The sequence below is a fragment of the Juglans microcarpa x Juglans regia genome, chromosome 4D (assembly GCF_004785595.1).
Source record: "Juglans microcarpa x Juglans regia isolate MS1-56 chromosome 4D, Jm3101_v1.0, whole genome shotgun sequence".
Lineage (NCBI taxonomy): Eukaryota > Viridiplantae > Streptophyta > Magnoliopsida > Fagales > Juglandaceae > Juglans > Juglans microcarpa x Juglans regia.
In genome coordinates, this window is record NC_054600.1 from 24,377,369 (window position 1) to 24,398,119 (window position 20,751).

General features: G+C 38.0%; 2 protein-coding genes across 2 annotated transcripts; both read right to left on the minus strand.

Moving 5' to 3' along the window:
* Positions 1–5,054: 5,054 nt before the first annotated feature.
* Positions 5,055–6,779, minus strand: LOC121260232 (DELLA protein RGL1-like). The gene has a single exon (XM_041162068.1). The coding sequence runs from the start codon at positions 6,777–6,779 to the stop codon at positions 5,055–5,057; it is 1,725 nt and encodes a 574-aa protein (XP_041018002.1).
* A 10,865-nt stretch (positions 6,780–17,644) lies between these two features.
* On the minus strand, positions 17,645–18,651 carry LOC121260493. Its single transcript, XM_041162396.1, has one exon. The coding sequence runs from the start codon at positions 18,614–18,616 to the stop codon at positions 17,759–17,761; it is 858 nt and encodes a 285-aa protein (XP_041018330.1). The 5' UTR covers positions 18,617–18,651; the 3' UTR covers positions 17,645–17,758.
* Positions 18,652–20,751: the final 2,100 nt, after the last annotated feature.

Sequence of the window (20,751 nt, forward strand, 5' to 3'; positions counted from 1 at the left end):
TAGTTGTTGTGTCTTCATCGCCTGAAACAAGGGAAAACATCCATACAGATGACTATTGCTACAAACTAAATTAGTGCTATTATTTTTGTATGAAAAACGACAAAGTCCAGCCTGCGTGATCCGATATTGACGTTAACCAGAAAGGCTAATATTTATCTGGATGAGTACTGTAGAGTACAATGACATGTCTCGACTCTCGATCATGTCTACAGTTTTATTTTGTGTCTATATTATATTTTTTTTTCTTGGCCTACACATATGTAGCAGTATCTATCTTATTCATAATTCTTGTATGGATGCATGCATGCATGTATGTATCATGCATGTATGTCATGTCCACGGTTTACAATTTAATTATTACAGAAGTTCTTGCCCTTAGGAATTAGGATGCCATAGTTCTTGGTTGTTTCTGGTTTTGGGCTGTCAGTACTGACTTCTAGGCAAGTCAAACCGCAGAGAATAGTTTCAGAATTATTTTGAAGGTTTCAGTAAAATTGTTGCGGCAAAGAGAGTGGAGGGGATAAATATCCCTGGCTCAAAACTCAAAAGTGGTTTTCTAAGTCCAACTTAAAGGTGGGTCTCTTCAGGAAGAAAGAAAGAGAGAACCGAAGAGGAGACAAAAGGTCAAGGAAGAACAGAGTGTGATGTAGTGTCAAAATGAGATATGTGACATAGAGGAACAAAGAGGCAGAAGATAAAACGAGGAAACCAGACAACTGTTGGGGAACTTTTCGGGAGGCCTTCAGACGGCTTCTTCGACTTCCCTTTCAGCCTCTTCAACCTCGCAATCAAAGTACCAACAATAGGGCTACTTTCGGAAAATTTATCTCTTATCTCCATTATATAATGAGAATGAGTGACTATTAAAGATGATAAAAAAACTATATTATAATGGTTTCTTCTCCCTAAATGCCCGTAGACATAGCTATTATGTCGAACCATATAAATTTGTATATCTCAATCATTTTTATTTTTCTTGTATTTATTTCTTATTCACTATCATGGATGTATATACGGATTATATCGTAGAGCCGCACTGGACTATCAACGGGGACTCCAAACCATACCGATTGAGACTTGAATTGCCATGACGGGTCAGGAATGTCTCTTTCTCCCATTCCAGCCTATTGTGCTATTTTTAAGTGTTAACAGAGAGATTATTGTATTAATTTCAATAATCACATAAGACATCATAATTTAAGTGATTCTTTTTTTTTTTTACTGGCCAAGACAATCAGGAAGATATTTACTAATAAAAAATCAAGTATGAGAAAACAATGATAAAATTCACTCATGATAAAATATTCCGGGCTCAAATAATCAAATGATCATCACTAGAAGAAAAATAAGAAGAGAGAGGAAGAAGAGACAAAGAGGATACAAACAAGGGACAAGGGAAAAAAAAAGTGTAAAAGGGAAAAGAAGGAATGGACGGAAAATAAGAGAAAAATAAGAAAGGAGAGAAAGAAAGTTAGGCACGCCAATGAGGAGTGAAATAAAGCTGTCATCCCTCATCACTCCCAAGACCAAGGATAAAAAATGGATTAGATCGGACGAGAAAGGGGCTTCTGGGACTTCGGATTCTTTTTCTTCAGCTTCTTCAACATCACGATAAGAGTTCCAGCGAGAATTTCTCCTTCAATAAATAGATCTTCGACTTCTATTGTACAGTGAGAAATGAAAGACTATGAAAGACAGTAAACAATTATATTATAGTGAATTTTCCATCACCAAACGCCTGTGGACGTAGGCATTATCCTGTACCACGTAAATTTGTGTATACCGCTCTCTTTATTTTCTCTACATTTACTTCTTATTTATCGCTATGTATGTATGCACTAATGTTGTACAACCGAACCGGACCACTGTTGGGAGCTCCAAATGACACCGATCGAGGCCTGAGTCTTCATAGTGGGTCGGGAATGACTCTTTCTTCCTTTCCGGCCTATTGTGCAATTTTTCAACATTAACAGCTCAAATCCAAAAAATGGCAATACCCACAAATTCTGCTTATATATAAAAGATGAGTTTACTACCAAAGGGGAAGATATTCGATTTCAATAAAATTCTTGCAGCAAATAGAGATTATAAGATTGCTAAGAAGTAGTAAAAAAAATTGAAGTGATTCAGTGCTTTTGTTTTAATTTTTTAAAGAAAAACTTACATCTACTTGCCAAGTCAATCGAAAAGAAATTCACTAGCCAAAAAATTGATTATAAGAAAATAGTAACAAAATCATTCAAGCTGTGTTTGGTTGCAAGACTCAACTGAGCTCAGTCTAATTTTAAATTGAGTCTAATATCTAAACACGCAACTCTCAAATTACTAAACTCAACTCAACTCAAAACCTCTTTACACGCGGGACCCACACCATTTTTTAACTTAACACACATTTTTATACGTGGGACCCACAACTTTTTTCAATTTCTCATAAAAGTACTAAACTTATCTTAACATCTAAACATATTTTAAACTAAGTTTAGATAGACCCCACATAAATCCCTCCACTACTCAACTCACTACTATTCATAAAGAACTGAGCTCAGTTGAGTTCAGCTCAACATCCAAACACAGTCTGATCTCACTCATACAGACAAAATAAGACTTCACCCATACAGAAAATAGGGACTTTTTACAAAACAAGAAAATATTTTATTAGGACTTTCAGTTTAAAAGAAGAAAAAAAGACTTTTATTTGGTTACAGTGCTCTCAAGGTGCTAGTATATATATCTATACATATATATATATATATATATATATATATATAGATATGACAAGAATGGGTAAGGACAAGTGAATACAAATTTAGGTCATGCTCTAAATTATATGCTACCCGCACCCCCGGGGTGGAGCCCCTCGTCCGTGTGCCAAGATGAAAGGGGTGGAACCCTGGTCCGTTCACTGCCCACCCAGAACTATCACAATCGAGAAAAAAAAAATTCAAAGAAAAGAGAAAATTCATAACAAAATCCATAGCAAAATATAAATCCACAACACAATATACAACAAATAAAAAAAAACCTATACTAGTAAAAACGATTTCTTTAACCCATAGACATGGGCCCATGGTGACTGCGATAGTGAGAGAGGGTCTGAGAAGAAGAGAAGGAGGATGATGAGAAGAAGAAGAGGATGCGGGCTACGAGGCCGCGGTGACCGCAAGAGGGAGAGGGCCTGAGAGGGGAGTGCTGCATAAAGGAAAGAGGGAAGGGGAAGAGAGATTGCGGGGGGAGGGGGTTAGGTTTAACTTAACCCCCAAAACGACTTCGTTTCGTTGTTTTGCTTAAAAAAATAAATTCATTATCAAAATGATGTCGTTTTGTTAGCAAAATTATATCTTTTTTGTGGCCCAAGGTGCAGGATGCAGTGGGGGGCGGGCCTAGGTCGAGACTGCTCCAGCTCTTGCCCTTACTAAGTTGGTCTGATTTTTTAACATCTAAATAAAACCTTTTTATGTACTTGGTACTTCATGGGTTGTCCCATGAGAATGAACTCCTACGTTTTACAAGCCCATTGGTTAACGTTTTTAGTAACACAATGTTATTAATTATTTTAAATTGAATCACATAATTGACGTGGTGTAATATAAGAGAATAATGAAAATTATGAAAATAAAAATAAATAAGTGAATAATATGCCCTTACAAATTAGATAAAAAAAAAAAAACATGATTTATCATTATAGAAAGTGAGAATGCTAATTCAATGTGAGGTTTAAGTTTTAAGTGAATAGACAAAAGCTAAAAAGTGGGATATTAGCCAAAGTTTGGCTAAAATTTTGCCTAAACCAATGCTAATATTCTCAGTGAAGTTAAAATTCAAATTCCTACCGGCTAATAAGTTGACTCTGCTTTAAAGTCTATAACCAATTATGGGTGGGGGTCGGGTACTTGCACTAGCCAGCCCGACATATCTGCCTGGACTCGGCCTTGGGCGGGCGGGTGGGCAGTCTGCTTACATTAGGCAAGCAAATGGGCGAGCGCCGGCCCCCCTAAAAAGAGTGGAGACGAGTGCTGTGTGAGGCATTGCCCCCACTTGGGTATATATATATAGAAAATTCTATACACTATACTATCATCCCATGATTTTCATCTCACTATGTAAGATGTGGCTCATTTATCACAATTAACATTTTGTTTAAAGTAAAACATTCCCCCTGCTGAACCCATTCCTCTCGCCTCTCTGTCTCACTCTCTCCCACTTCTCGGTCTCTCGCCTTTGCTGCAGTCTTTGCATCATTGTCATTGTATCTTGATGTCTCTCACCTTTCTATCTCACTCTCCCTCTCCACATGTAGTGGCTGGATGGGCATGGACCAATTCGTCTGCCCACCTATAGTGGGGCAGGGTGGCGAGGCCGAAAACTTGACCCCTGTCTAGGCTGGTGTGGGGGCCGAGAGAGTTAGTTTTGCACAACTCTGTCGTACGTAGGATTCTTGGGACCCATCCCCTATGCGAATTGAAAGAACTCTAAACTTAGTTCTTTTTGCTCTCGATTAGATGCCATAGTTTTTCTTTCCTTCTTTCTTTTGAATCTTACAAATGTTATTTTGTGATGAGTACTTCACCCTAATAGAGCTTTGAATTATTTCATTTATTGTATGTGATATCTCTGGTTCGGTTTGGATATACAAATTTATCTCATCTTATCTCATAATTACAATTTTGCCGAACTTCCACACAAAATATAATGAACAATTCAATTTTTTCAAATTTCAAAACAATAATAATATTAAAAATTATATTATAACAATATTTTATTCAATTTTTAGCAAAACATCTCATCTAACCAAATGAGGCCTCTGTCTCATGGGTCCTGTTGAGTAGTCCGCTGATTTGAATTTTGGAGGTTAGCATGAGAGACATTGTCAAAATCATGTCTACAAGCCAACCGAATAAATAAACTAACATCAGGTAACTATTAGAAAATCTGGAACAGTTTTAGACATGGATAGAAGTGTTTAAAAAGAAGAAAACTCAAAAACCAGTTTCTACATTAGTTTCCAAGAACACAAACACCTGGCTAGAGACATGCTCACCCTCGTGATCTGTCTCTCAACAGAACCCCCAAACTGAAAGGGAATGAATTGGGGTTCCCTTCCACCCAACAACTAGAGATTTCCCATTCCTATGTATTGTGCAACAACTCCTGCAATCGAACTTTTGGAGAACCAAACCAGCTTGCTTGAAAGATGACTCACTTATCCCAATTTCCACCATTCCAAACCTTCCGAAATACGCCCTCCAAACATCCAACGGAACACTTCGAATAGTCCTTTCTTCACCCTCCTCTGCCACAATGTTTCGGATTGCATCACCAAAAATTGTTTCCAATCTGATTCGATCCTCATCATACTGTTTCATGCAAGTATCGAGACTTTCATAATATGCGCTATAGTAGAATAATGCGTCGGTGAAGCGATTCACAAACGAGGGTGAATTATGGTTTCCTTCGGATTCAATGACAACCATCATAGTTGGATTGAGATTTCTCATCACTCTCATCAAGTTTTCCAAGGAATCAGGTGTTGGGATCATTGTCCTCAGTACATACGGAGCATAAATGATGATTGCTTCACCCTCTTCTGTTTCAAATAGTTCTTCCTTGGCATCTTTCATGTCTGATAAAATAACTGACTTGAACGAAAATGGCAAGTTCAAGGACTTGGCAAAACTGGCTAACCTCGTACCTATCTCCTCAATGTCTGTTGATCCAACAGCAGTGATCTTGAGAAGCTCGATGGGGTAATCATGTCTGTCTGCAAGAGCCTGCATCAAGACTGTCCAATGGACTCCATACCTGATTCCCATATCTATCAGATGGACCTTCCGTTCTGATGCAATGGTTTCGACCATGGTTTGGATTCCTGTGAATACCAGTACTTGAGTGAAAGGAAGCTGTTTGTAGTTTATCAGGAATGTGGGGGTGTTAGTCAATCCCTGAACGATTTCATCTTTTTCCTCGAACCCCTTCATTGTAACTGTTCCTGATTCTTTCTCAATCCTCTCTCGAAGCGCTTCGGCGAAATGATAAATGACTCTCTGGGCCGGATCACCTCTGGCAGAAGAAACCCATTCACAACGTAGAAGCATTCTTTCTGCACGCTCATATTGTTGGTATCCAACCTTTTCAGCCGCAGCAAGAAGAAGGTGCGCAAGTTCTACATCTCTTTTATCATCGTCGGAGAGACCCGAAAGAGCAAAACCGAAAGGATGCACGGCCATGTAATTATAATCATCACACATCTGGGTAGAGAATTGTACGTACCTTGCTCCAGCCACCTTCATGATTTCTACGGTTGACAACTTGTCACTTGTACCACTAGTCTCAGTCTCTACTTTGATCAACTTTTCCCCCTTCAACTTCTTGAACCCACTTCCATAACTGGTTAGGAGCTTTAGAGAAGAAGCTAAAGGAGATGGATGTGGCATTTGCTTATTGTTTTCAGGAGTTTCTGAAACTCTGGCTGGGATATGCACAAGCCCTGCACTTTCCTGGATTGGCTGAGTTGTTGGGGAAAGAGCGTTGAAATGAAATTCATCAATGGGTTGTTGGTGCTGTATAAGTAGTTTATCTTTCAAAAAGTAATTTACTTTCTTAGCCATTTCCCCTTGATGAAAACCATACTCGTTAGGATTAGCTTCTCCCATTTCCATACCAATCAAATGGTCCCGTTTCTCTTTAAACGGGGCTTCCTCTTTCCTGAAGTCTTCGAGAGGACCATAATTTTCTTGGATTCCATCCAAATATGTTGTGAAAGAGAAGAAGGTATCAGCCATACTAGATCAGCTGGAAGCGAAACTAAGATCAGCAAGTTTGCATTCACGTGAGACAGTATCGTAGTGATTTGGATATATATATATATATATATATATATATATATATATGCAGCTTAATCAAGAAACGTTCAAGGCGTTAAACGCAAACTAGGATGTCGCTGTGTCGATGTACCCATCACAGCCAGCTAGCCGCCTTCAAATCATGCCAAGGATTATTTTGATTATAAATAAAGACATGCCGGGAAATTAATATTTATTGTCCGGCGGAACGATCCGAAGATATACTTTTATGATGTTTTCATCGCCTAAGACATGAGTAAGGATCCAAATAAAAGATTAAATTCTACAGATAAGGAGGACATTTTTATGATATAGACTCAACCTATTGTTTCAAAGAATCTCTTGCGGGAGAGACTGGACAAAACATACGAAACAATTAAATTCCATTTTCGTCCTACAATTTTTATTGAGTATAGCTAAATATAGGTCTGTAAATTTTGCACACTTATTTTATAAATAGTGCGATTGATCATTAAAAAAAAAAAAAAATTTCATATAAGTTTCATATTTATCTATTTTTTTCAAATAATTGTGCAAACTTATATATTCTAAGATGGTACGAATCATTTGAAATGAAGTTTATTTATTTTCTTAAATTTTGAATCGGTGCTACTCAGCGTGAGATTTGATTTTTGGTTTTGAATTTTGTTACTCATCATTTTTACGCACTATATATACATCATATTTTTTTTAATTATTTTTTGTTTTACTTTTTCTAAACTAATTGAGTTCTTCTACTCATCATCCATACACCACACATTTAGTAAAAAAAAAATTAAATATTAAAAAATTATATGTAGTGTGTGGTGTGAGAATGATGAGTAAATTTTTTCTTTAGTTTTACGCCAAAATAGTCTAATTAGTAATTATTATATTGTTAGCTCCATAAACGATTGTCATTTCCGTTGAATGGAGAACATCACTGAGCCTCATTTATTTTCACAACACATCTCATCTAATTATTATAAATTTCTAAAATTCTCACACAAAATAAAATAAAACAATTTAACTTTTTCAAATCCAAAACAATAATAATATTAAAAAATATAAACTAATAATATTTTATTTAATTTTCAATTTTTATCTCAACTTATCTCATCTAATTTGCGAGAATAACACATTTGATTGAGGGGGACTGGGCTGACTACTGTGTAGGCCTGTTCATCCGAGCCAGATTTTTTCCAGGCTCGGTCCAGAACCTGGTGCCTCCATCAAAGATTTAAATTTCGTACCGTACCGGCCGGTACGGCCGAAATTTTTCGTTTCGGCCGTCCGGTCGGTACAGGTACTATACCTGTTCCGTACCGGCCAAAATACCGGCCGTACCGGCCGGTACCGGTCATATCGGCCTCAATTTCGGCCTGTACCGGCCTATATTTCGGCCGGTATCGGCCGATATTTCGGCCTGTGTTTTTTTTTTTCGTTTTTTCAAACTACAAACTTATTTTTTAACCCTCAATTCAGACTAGACTATTTATAATTTATATATATATGTATTTGTATATAATTTATTTATATATGGACTATTATTTTAGAATATAATTTTTATATATATTTATATATATAATTTATTTATAGATTGACTATCCCGAAACGTTATCCCGAAACGCTATCCCGAAACGGTACCGGTACCGAAATATTTCGTTCCAGTGCCTTGACCGGTACGCTGTCCGGTACGGTATTCAAAACATTGGCCTCCATAGAAAAACTCGGGAAGACCCGGTCCAATTAAGTACCAGGTTTTTTTTTTTTTTTTTCTAGCAAGTAAATGGACATAAACTTAAAAGGAAAATGTAAATTATGTCAAATGAATCATCCATCTTATGTTTTTTTTTTTTTTGCTCCTCTTCTCCATGTGGCTTTTTTATTGGTGATCAATGAATATGTAGGTTTTGATTTTAAAAATTAAATAAATAGAGCTTGAATGTTGCATCAATATTTCTTTATGAAAAAATATTCATAATATGTAGGCTTTTATTAAAAAAAAAAAACCGGGTGCAACCCGGAATCTGGATTTTTAAAACCAGTTTCAATCCGGGTTCTAGCCCAGTTTTGAAACCCGAATACCCGGACTGGGACCCAGATGAACAATATTACAGTACTCAGAGGCGGCTAAATACAAATTGAGATCTAAGGCGAGATTTAAGTGAGTCATTTGTAATTATAATATAATAAAATATAAATTATTATATGGAATATTTTCAAACTTTTCAATAAAATGAGATTTTATTTAAAATATTTAAATATAATTTTTGTGAATTTATATTTACAACAATTTAAAATGAGGTCTCAATGCAGATTTTATATCTCAATTTAACAAGATCTTAAAAAAATTATTTAAAATATAAATAATTTATTGTATTACTTATAAAAAAAATCATTGTATTAAATATTAAATTTAGTATTATGGGGTTTGCACACATTGAAAACTATAAAAATTATTTAAAATTTTATTTATTGAAATTGTTTTTATTTTAAGAAAAAAATTAAAAAAAATACTTCATTTTCATTTTTATTTTTGAGGTCGTTACATAAGTGGAGCCTTAGACAATGGCGTAAATGGCCTTACCATTGAGCCGCCCTGACAGTACTGAGGTCTTAAGGGCTGAAGAGAAACATTATCGGAAGATCCCAACCATGAAGAGGATCTTACAGGAGGTGAAGGAGATTCGAGACAATACCTCCGAAGACTAGACTTCTTGGCCCTCCCTCTCGAGGTACTTCTATCTTTTCATTCTGCTTCTAGAGTTCCAATCCGTTGAGCAAGAAAAAACTTCATTCCCGATTAGTTTGCCTAGAAAGTTTTATATACTTTGTTGTTAGGGGTGTAAAAAAAAAAAAATCAGACTTAACGAAGATAAAGTAAAAGAAAAAAAAAATCATATGATTTTGTTTTCATATAAAAACCACAGCCTCATGAGGAGTAGATCATTCAGACAATATCCTAATCCATTGATTCCCATTTCAAGTAGTCCATGTAGCGAAGTTGCAGAACTTGTTCACTTCATCACTTGGGCTGCAATTGGACTGATATATATTCTGATCAGTTGAAATCAAATTCTTTCTTTTCCCCCATTTATTACTAATATATACATTAATCCAACCAAACCATATTTCCCCTAATTAAAGCGACAAATAATTAACGAAAAAATGCCTATTTGCTTAGCAGAAAAAGGAACATGTAACATTGAGGTTTATATATTTGAGTAAAACAACCATGGTTTGCAGAAAAAAGAATATAGGTCGTTACCACGTCCTCAGTTGACGCTAACGCTAAGATATGGGATTCTTCCTTGCCTTGGTGTACCTATTTAAATAATCTGACCAAAAAACAATGAGACGTGCTTATATCTTCATGGAAGCTTTGCAACCAAGCTGTGCGGTGGTTAACTAGGAGAGCCTGCACATAATTTAAATGACAGGTCTGACTCGTCTGAGAGGCATGCCTCTTCTCTCTTAGAGATATTATGATATCAATTTAAAAGAGATCCCGAATCTGTAATATTGTCCACCATCCCGATTCACTTTAATCTAATGTAGGCATCATCATCTCGAGCTGTCAATGACATGTTCTGCACACTGGTATTGAGCTCGATTACCTGCAATACAAATAAGATGAGGGCTCGGGATTAATGGATCACCTCCAATGCCTAAGTTAATTTTCTGTTCCTTGGAGAGCATTTCAGTATGCCAGCTAGAGAATGTAAGTTCCAAATTCTAACCCGGTGTTCAGCTTTTATACTACTTGTCGGGATGGTACTCCGTATCCCGTGTTAAAGACTCCCACCTTCCGTAAGGAATACCACGTTCTTGTCTTTAATTCAGCGTGGCCTCCCTAGGCCACCCCCTTGTGGTAGGTTGGTGGGTGCGGCTACCTTTTGTGCATCCTGTTAGGGACAAGAGGTTTTGTCGTGATCTTTGTCCACGTCCCGTATCTTATCCATAAATGTGGCGTGGCTCTGTTACGACGTGCGTGTGTAGGGCAATTTCAAGGTAGGTGGTGTCCCATCTTTCCACATTGACCAATTTCCCTCACAAGCCTTGGGCCCTCTTCTTCTTTATGTAACTCATGGCCCGACCAAACTTTCGATCGCAAGTCCTCTAGGATAAGCCCGGCCTAGCTCGGAAGGGGTGTAAATATCCATTTCAGTTACCCACAAGTTCCTATCGCACGTGTGTGGCAGAAATTTCCTCTTGCTATTATTTCCCTCTTTGTTTTTTTTAGAGCCATGATATTCCGTTTGTTACTAACACTTGACGAGTGAGTTACCAATTGTGTGCTGGTTCGCTTTCCCACGTCTGGATTGCATGCGACAGTTCGATCCCAGGCCCCCTTGTGTAGTAAAAATCGTGGGATCTGTTCCCATCTGCCCACTTTTAGCGACATGTTTCACTCTCTAGTCCGGGTAGCCTAGTTGATGCGGGCACCTGTCTAAACCCAACCCCATCACATCATCTTCCTTCTCTCACACTTCTCCTGTTTTTGTTGTAACCTCTAAGCACCCCTAGCTTTCTTGCTTCTCTACTTCCTTCATACCCAACCTTTTTTTTTTCTTCAATTGGGCCCATGAATGCTTCCCGTTTTGCTCTTCGGGGTTCACGCTCATCTCGCTCAGAAGGACCCTCCAGGGTTCCCGGAGGCCTGGATCCCCCTGAGGTTTGGAGCGACTCTCAATACTTCGAGGGGTACCACTGGTCCTCGATCGTTTCCCCCGCCAAACTAAGGTTGCTGAGGTCCTCTTTCTGAATGCCTAACTCCACCACCTTAGAGATCCTAGCGGCCAATCAGGGGGTTGTAGATTCAGAGGGTTTTGCTATGGAAGTGGCATTATACCCTTCGATGTTATCCAATGGACTACGACTTCCCTTTTGCCATCCTGTCTAAGACGTCTTGGACTGTCCCCATCGCAGCTCCACCCCAACGTGTGGTGGATTTTGATATGCTACTGCATTGTCAGGCATATGGTCTTGGGGGCCGTTGGTGAGAATTATCCGGACCTCATTGCCAAGGAGTTTCTCTTCATGCACAGGGTGAAGCGACTTGGTGGCAACTTGTGCAGCTTTCGTTTTAGACTAGAATATAGGGTTGCTTCGACTTGCCCGTTAGCTTGTGGGTGACCTGGGGAGAAATACTTGAACTTGATTCCCAACTCTGCACACCAGTCGCGATACTGCCTTGATTTGAATTGTCACCCATTGTCCTAGATTATGCAGCGTGGGATGCCAAACCTGCAAACCACAGGAATCGGATAATGTTGTTTGTTGTGATGGTTGTCAGGGCTTTTGCTTTTATCCACTTGGTGAAGTGATCCACGAAGATGACTACGAATCTCAACCCCCTTTGCTCGGGGGTAATGGTCTAACTAGGTCGATCTCCCACTGCCCGAATGGTTACGGCGACATGATCAACGTCAGTTCTTCTGGCGAGCAATGCGGTATAAGAGCATATTGTTGGCATTTTGGGCACTTCCAGACGAACTCTTCCGCATTTTTACTGGCGTGTGGCGGCTGTGGCTAGTAATATCCCGTTCTTACCACCTTTCTGGCTAGTGCTTTTTCGTCGGAATAATTCCCACATACCCCTTTGGGTATCTCGGCCAGTATGTACTGCAATTCCACTAGCAAGACGCACCTTAGGAATGGTGTCGAGAAGCCTCGCCTGTACGGGACCCCGTCTATCAGTGCGAAGCGTGCTGCTCGATTTTCAGCCTTCAGAACCTCTCACTTTTCGTCAGGAAGTTCACCAGCATCTAAGTACTTTATTACTTCTAGCGCCCATTTGGTGCCCCTGACCTTATATCTGAGACTTTAATTCTCACGACAGGTACCTCAAACATTCTAATGATTGTTTATTCCTGCAAGGGGAATACTCTTAACTCGAGGCGGCCTGTCCCAACTTGTCGGCCTTTTGATTCTCTCCCTTCAGCATCTATTGTATACAAAAGTACTAAAATCGGTCTTGCCATTCCTATAACAGTTGCAGATACTTCTTCAGCTTTTCACCTTTCGCGGTGAATTCTCCCAGGACTTGGTTGGCGACTACTTGCGAGTCAGCTCGTACTTCCACTTCCGTGGCCCCAAACAATTCGGTGATTGATAGTTCGGCTAGTAACGACCCGACCCAATAATTCTAAGGTCGAGATATTAACAATTGTTATTGGACCTAACTTATGTTTAATGGGCTATATTGGATAAGCCCACTAGCGATAAATTATTGAGGTTGATTATGAGTTTTAATTAGGCTCAATTACTAGGTTAAATCTCATTTATTATTTATTGAACAAGTTAGACTCATTTTTAAATTTAAAGATCATCCATTAGAAATTTCTTTAAATTTAAAATTATCACCGATTAAAGTCTTCTATGCAGTCTCAGTCACTGTCAATCCTATATTAAAGAACTACTAGATCATGTTTTAAAATTTAAACTCTCTTCTTGAATGATCGTGATTGGGTCCAACTTAAACTTGAACTTGTCGGCATCCTATTCCAACAGGGATGCAACTCCACAAGTCATCTTCTCGTTAAAACTCTTTAATTGAGTCCAACTCAAACTGGTTGTCACCCTCTCCCAAATCTTTCTATAAATATCTCTCTTCCACGTGTTGTTTGAAAAAAAAAAAAAAAACATAAACCTCTCAGTCCAGCACCATGATTGATTCTGTGTCAAAAAATTTAGGAAACAACACTGCAAAGTAAGGAGCTTAATCATAAATTAGAATTAGCATACGTTAGCTAGTTATATATTATTATTAAAGTCAATTTTTTGGAAACCAGTGTTTACATACCACGCATATCATGATATTGGCAAGCATATTATTCATCATGTTTCATTATGCATATTATATTTATATATGTATTATGCATCTTATGCATCTCACATTATATAAGATATGTAAACTTTCATAAAATTAAGTGTAAGATAAGCTCAGAACAGTAAACCAGATGGCCATTCAGATGTATGGTACCAATGTGAATTTATGGGTGGACGTGCAAACCACGGACCTAACCATAGTCCGCCATAGTATGCTAGAATAATATTAGCGGCTCCCCATGCGACCGCGAGATTTGGGACCGGTGCACAACCTTGCATACAATATTAAGTGTGTGAGATAGTATCATAAGTAAGAGAAGTAAGATAAACAAGATAAGCCAAGATATGTCATAGCATAAGTATGAACAATCATGATTTAAGTTCTCAGTATGAAATATTTTATAAAAAAACTTATGTTAAGTATGTTTACATTATGATGGATTTCTTACTAAGTCATCGACTCATTTTAGTTTGTTTTATATTTTTAAACCACCCTATGTTAGAATATTTATGAAGATAGAGCTGCAGGGCAGAACATAGTCCAGGAAGTCGTGATAGTGGCCTAGATCATGTACATAGATTTTAAGTTATCATTTTTATGGCTCAGATTTTGAAAATTTTTAATAAATGCTTCCGCACACTCTCTCATTTATTATTTTTTTTATTTTAATACAAAACGACTTTATTTATTATAAAGAATATTTGTACTTGACACTTCTGTAAAAAAAAATTAAATATTTTTTCAAGTCAGGTTCAGTAGTAATACTCTAGCTTCCCCAAGAATTTCTAAAAGTGACTTTATTATTAACTGTGAGGAGTGGAGTGTTACAGTTGGTATCAAAGCCCAGGTCGAAGATTCTATAGACTTTTCTAAAAAAAAAAAAAAAAAATTCTAGGCCAAGGTCTCCTCAAGGCATGTCTTGCTCTGTAGTAAGTATTTTTAATTTTTACTATTTTATTATTTTAATGAAAATTATAAATGAAATTTTTTTGGATACATGCTTGTCAAAGTGCACCTACTATCTATGTATGGTGTATGCTATTTCATGATGATTGCTGAAAAATATCTTATGTTCTATAGGTAACATGATTCTATCACTAAGAACGAGGTGTAAGATTTAGGATTCGAACTTTAGAGAGTTTTTCATAACGATTTATTGAGGTTATTATTTTAGGTGGTGAATTTTATTATTATTTCATGTGGAGATCGTTAGTTACTATTGTATGTGGAGTTAGGATAATTGTTCGGTGAATTTATTATTAGGCTTTTAATCGATCTCATTGTTAAGGCAAATACTTGTTTGGATCTCCCCAAAAGAGTTGTTTTCGTGTGCCAGTGTCTGGAAGGGCCGTTTCGGTCAGCTCCCTGGTTAGTTTTGCTTTGCTTAAGAATTTTAATTATGTGTTGTCCTCAGGGCTATCTTGTTCGATGCTCGGATGACTGTCCCCTGTCTGCCGAGTGCTGGGAAACTAGCCATTCTAGCTCTCCACTCCCTTTCATTTCTTCGATCTTCTTCTTGAGAGTGTAGCAGTCTTAAGTCTTGTGACTTTTTGACGGATGATAGGTGCAAAAGCGGGGTTCTTTCCATCGATGGTATTCGACGTTCATGCGACCGACTTGCTCTTTTTCTTGTATGTCCAAGCTAGCATGTGTGCGTTGGGCACCATGCGCTCTTATGGGTATGTTCTCTTCTTGTCTTCGGTCAAGATGTCCTTTCTTGGTTTTCTCCGCAGCCTTCACACGGCTTGGTCTGTCGAACTCCTTCTCTGCCTGTTCCAACTCGACTATTCTCGGGCTTTTAAGGCCCGTAGAGTGTCTCCCGCATTGATGAAGTCGTATGCCCGGTCCATGAACTCTTGCAAAGTTGTCAGTATTTTTCTAGCCAGCTTGGCCATGAACGGGTTTTGAGGCCAGATGCCCCCCAAAAGTGTCGCTAGCGTGATTTTTTCATCCTAGTCTTCGGTTGTCATGCACTTTCTGTTGAACCGCGACACGTACTCCTTGAGGGACTCGTCGTCCTGCTGCTTGACGGTGAGGAGGTATACTGTGGGCCTCCTTTTTCTCCTGTTCGCCATAAACTGTGTTAAGAACAGCTATACAAGTTCTCCAAAGCTATCAATCGAACTTGGTGATAGGGATTCGAACTCTTGTTGCGCCTTTGAGCGTCAATGGAAAGGCTCAACAAGCCACTTCTCTGTTGAACCCATGGAGGGTGATGTGTGCCTTAAAGGTCTCTAGGTGTTCGATGGGGTATTTGGACCCATCATACATCTCTATCTGCGGGACTCTGAATTTTGGTGCGAGTGGTGCTGCCATCACGTCTGCACTGTAAGACAGGTCTGTGCTACTGAGCAGTTGGTCAACCTATGACGATGCTCCCATCCTCCTGGCCATCTCCCTCGTACTTGTCCACGAGACTATGTAGCTCGTGGTGCATCTTTCTTCTTTCTTCTTCACTAGCATCCGTATTTACATGACTTCACGACTCAACACATTCATTTTGGCTTGGTGTTGCGTCTCCCTTGAGTCTGTGCCTCTCTTCTCCTTAGTACTTTGTTTTCCTGTTGGAGGTTTTCCATCTCCACTGCTATTCTCCTCATGTGCGCTTCCATATCTGCGAATCTCCCATTCATATTTCTCGAGGTTGCTTTCTAGTTTTGGGTAGTTTGAGAGCGTGTTGCAACCTGCACGTGAAGGACACTTTAATTACAAAGTATCCCATAGATGACGCGAGTATTAATGACGTGTTTCTTACACCAGGTATTGGGCTCGATTACCTGCGATACAAGGAAGATGGGGGCTCTCGGTTGATGGGTCACCTTCGATGTCTAAGTCAGTTTTCTGTTCCCTGGTGCGGATTTCAGTATGCGAGAGAAAGTCCCAAATTCTAATCTGGTGCTTGGCTTTTATACTACTTGTCAGGATGGTATTCTGTATCCTGTGCCAGAGGCTCCCGCCTCCCATATGGGATACCACGTTGTTGTCTTTAATACGGCATGGCCTCCCTGGGCCACGCCTTTGTGGCAGGTTGGTGGGTGTGGCCACCTTCCGTGCGTCCCCATCAGGGACATGAGGTCTTGTCGTGATCTCTGTCCATGTCTCATATCTGATCCTTAAATGTGGCGTGGCCCTGTCACGACGTGCATGTGAAGGGCAGTGTTAGGGTAGGCGGCGTCCCATCTTCCACATTGACAAATTTCCCGGCCCTGTGCCCTTTTCTTCTATACATAACTCATGGGCCGACCATACTTTTGATCGTTGGGCCTCTAGGATAAGCTCGGCTCGGCATGGAAGGGGTGTAAATATCCCTTCCACGAGCTATGCTCTACTATTAGAACTTCGTTGACGAAGGCATGACATCCTGAGTTTGTTCTTTTCCTTTTCCTTCGAAGGTATTCCGAGCTTCTAAAACATGTTAATTACGCTCCCAAAGGACCACAGATTCATCACAGTATGCCGAGCAAGTTACTTAACCAGGGAAGAGGTTGGTTGTCAAAATGTGATTTTGGACGACAGGCATGAGGTCCATTGGAATGCTAAAGCTGGCTCTTTCAGACTCTGTTTTAGTGCATGGTAGATGGCATGGATGAATGGTAGATATGCATAAGATTGAATGAATGTTGACTCGTTGGACGAAGTCAGCTTCTTCTTCTTCTTTTTCCTCTTCTTCTTTTTTCCCATTTATTCCTCACATAACTACCTGCATGGGATGCTCTGTTTTTTCCTGTTTGGTGGATGGAACAATCGACAAATGTTAAAGCTGTAAATTAAAACTTGACTGTTTGGTAGTCATACCATTGACCATCCAGGTTTTCTTCCCACAAATGTTAAAGCTATTTTATGTTTGAACCATTTTTTTCATGAGACAAGATGTCTGTCGTCTGGTAAGAGACGTCTCGAGCCAGAGCGTTGTTTAAATGAATGTTGATGTGTGTTACAAATGTCAACAAAGACTAGGATCCGCTATTCACTTTTGAGGTTGTTTATGGATTCCAATTTATTATTTTTTCCGAAGCGAATACAACAATGGGAGTCTCTGATGAGAGAACAATAACAAGACTCAAGAGTACTAAAAATAATTCATAATAACAGAAAGTGCCAAAACTCAAACTTTGTCTTCATCCCCATTAGAGTCAGCTGAGTTCCCTGTCACCCTTCTACTTAACAAAAGCATGCCAATCCACATAAAACCCTTCACAACCCTGATCATCCCAATTGTTACAGTCAGGTAATAGAGCCACCAAGCAACAAAGTCAGCCACCCCTCTACCCATGAACAGCTCTCTCTTAAACTCACCCACAACCACCATAGCCTCAACCTCATTCCTCAACTTCCACCACCATAGAGTACCAAAGCTCGCGGCCATGGCCACCCTTTCAGCCCACCTTTCCTCCCTGGCAACCCCGAAAATGGTATCATCCACCACCGGCCTCACTGCCACCCGAGACCAATGAAGCATCGTTTCATGCAACCCCAGGAAAAAAACTGCTTTTCTAAATAAGCTTCTCCCCATACCAATACTAGAGCCATCAATTCCTCCTGCTATGGTTCCTTCAATGCCCAAACCAACGAAGACTTGTAATGTACATACAAAGATCCATGCTATATACAAATGGGGACGTAGAACAGGCCCTGGAGACTCGCTTAAAAAGATAGCCTTTCCTGTCAAACCGTGGATCAGAGTGGCTATGCTTACAAAGGAAACAAGAAGGTAGAGAACACTTGGGTTGGTATATAGGACAAAAGATAAGAGAAAAGAAGAAATCTGTGACGAAGGATTATAAGAGTACTGGAGGCTTAGGAGATAGTAGTAAGCACAAGTTAACCTGGATAGGAGGAGAAATGAGAGGGGAAGCAAAAGGCTGAGGAGGGTGATTGTAAGGATGTGGAAGGGTTCTCTTAGAGAGGCAAGATTCAAGAGGCGATGCTGCTCAGCCTTCTGGTGCCAATTCAGCCAAACCATATTTCCCGGCCTAAAACAACAAATGATTAACTCAAACTGCCTATTTGCTTGGCAGAAAAGAAACATGTAACATTGAGGTCTATATATATAACAACTATATGGTTTGCAGAAAAAGAATATGGGTGGTTCCCACGTCCTCAGTTGATGTTTAAGACAGGGAATTCTTCCTTGCTTTGATGTACCTATTTTAGTTGTCTGACCAAAAAACCAAAACTTAAAAATCCTAGCATTATTAAATATCTGCTTTAAAGTGCATCCAAGTTGTGCGGTTGGTAAGGAGGATACCAAAAATTAAAAATTCTAGCATTATTAAAGAAAAATTATATTTATCATCTTCATACACTATACATCACACTTTATTTTATTTTATTTTTTATTTTTTTTCTCTTATGAAATGTGTGGTATAAAGATAATGAGTAGAATGATTCAATAAGTTTAAAAAGAATAGAATCAGAAATTTAAAAATATAAATTTAAAAATATAAAAAAAAATTAAAAAAAAATATAGTATGCGGTGTGTGAAGATAATGAATAGCAAAACTCAATTAATATTTTAAATCTGTCAAAAATAAATTAATATTTGTAATTCTAGATATGGAAGCGGACAACTCACGATATTTTGACATGATTGAATTTTTATCCACTAAAACTTAGCACACCGTGTGAGTTAAACATAGTTGAATCCCACATTGAAGACATTTCATAGGAGTTAGTTAATTTAACATGAGACACAACTTGGTCGAAACCCAAAAATAATTAAGTCCCACATTGAAAATTTTCATAAGAGTTAGTTAATATAACATCAGGCCGCAATTAGGTCCGAACCCAAAATAATAAATACCATATTGAATGAAAATTCTAAAAAATTAGGTCCAAACCCATTGACTTAACGTTTGAGATTTATCGCTGATCAACGTGTTGTATTATGTGGCATGCATACACTTGGTGTTTATACTTTTTATCTCCCCAACACTGTGCCACTGCCTCACTATTTTATCACTATTTTTGTGCAAACAAAAGACAAATCATAACTGCTCCATTTTAATAATTTTTTTTTTTATTTATCACCATTTTTAACATCGTTCTCTCAGTATCTTTTACAGAAATATTTTGGGATTTGAATTTGGTTTCGAAGAAGTGTCCTGAATGCTTTTTTTTTTTTAATGATTAAAAAAGTATTTTTTAATGATATTGTAAATTTTTATTTTTTTAAAAAATATTTATGATGATTAAAAAAATACATAAAAATAAAAAAAATAAAGTACAACGTTCGGGATATTTTTTCGGGACAAAACTTCGGGAGCCGTAGCATTACTCTATTTTTAAATGTGGTATTAAATAATTGACTTACAAGTGAAGCACAATAAAATAATCTTCAAGCATTAAATATCACATGATAAAATAGTGGAAGGAAAATAGTAAAAAGACTGATAAATAACATGAAAATAATAAATAAACATGGAATCCACGGTGGAATAGTTTGACCGGTTGCCTTTTTTCATAGCCAATATGTTGTACAGAGTGCTTGCTTTCCATGAAGTTTCTGATATGTATGTATTAATGTGAAGACGTCAGCTTGTTTTGTTTTGTTAGGACTTAGTGGGATAATTGCAGCCTTTTCCTTGGTCGCAATCATTGAACCCCATTTCGTTATACCTCTATTGATAAACTTTTTTTTAAAAATAATTTATTGTTTATTCTGTCATATATTGGGCAAGTTGTAGAATAAGATCTGCCCAACATATTTGACTCTTTAATGTCGTCATTCTTTTAGCTACCTGCTCTGCTCATGGTTTTAATTATTTTAACTCACAAAGCATTATAAATATATATATATATATAATTTATATTTACAAGTGAAGGACACGCCTTCCACAATATTGACGTGTTATAATTTAATTTGTAAGAAAAATTAAATTTTTTTATAAATTAAATCATAACATGTTAACAGTATCGAGAGATGTGTAATTCACACCAACTTATAGCTTGTATTATTCTAATTTAAATAAAAATTAAAAACTTGGGTATAAAAAGGATAAATAAATTAAATGAAAACTATGTCAGTTATTTGAATATTTAAATAGCAAGTCTTCTAGACATGTCTCTTTCTCCCTTAAATCCTAACAATTTCAACTG

What these genes read in the sequence shown, in the direction of transcription:
- LOC121260232 (XM_041162068.1), bottom strand. Translation starts at nt 6,779, where the DNA reads ATGGCTGATACCTTCTTCTCTTTCACAACATATTTGGATGGAATCCAA.
- LOC121260493 (XM_041162396.1), bottom strand. Translation starts at nt 18,616, where the DNA reads ATGGTTTGGCTGAATTGGCACCAGAAGGCTGAGCAGCATCGCCTCTTG.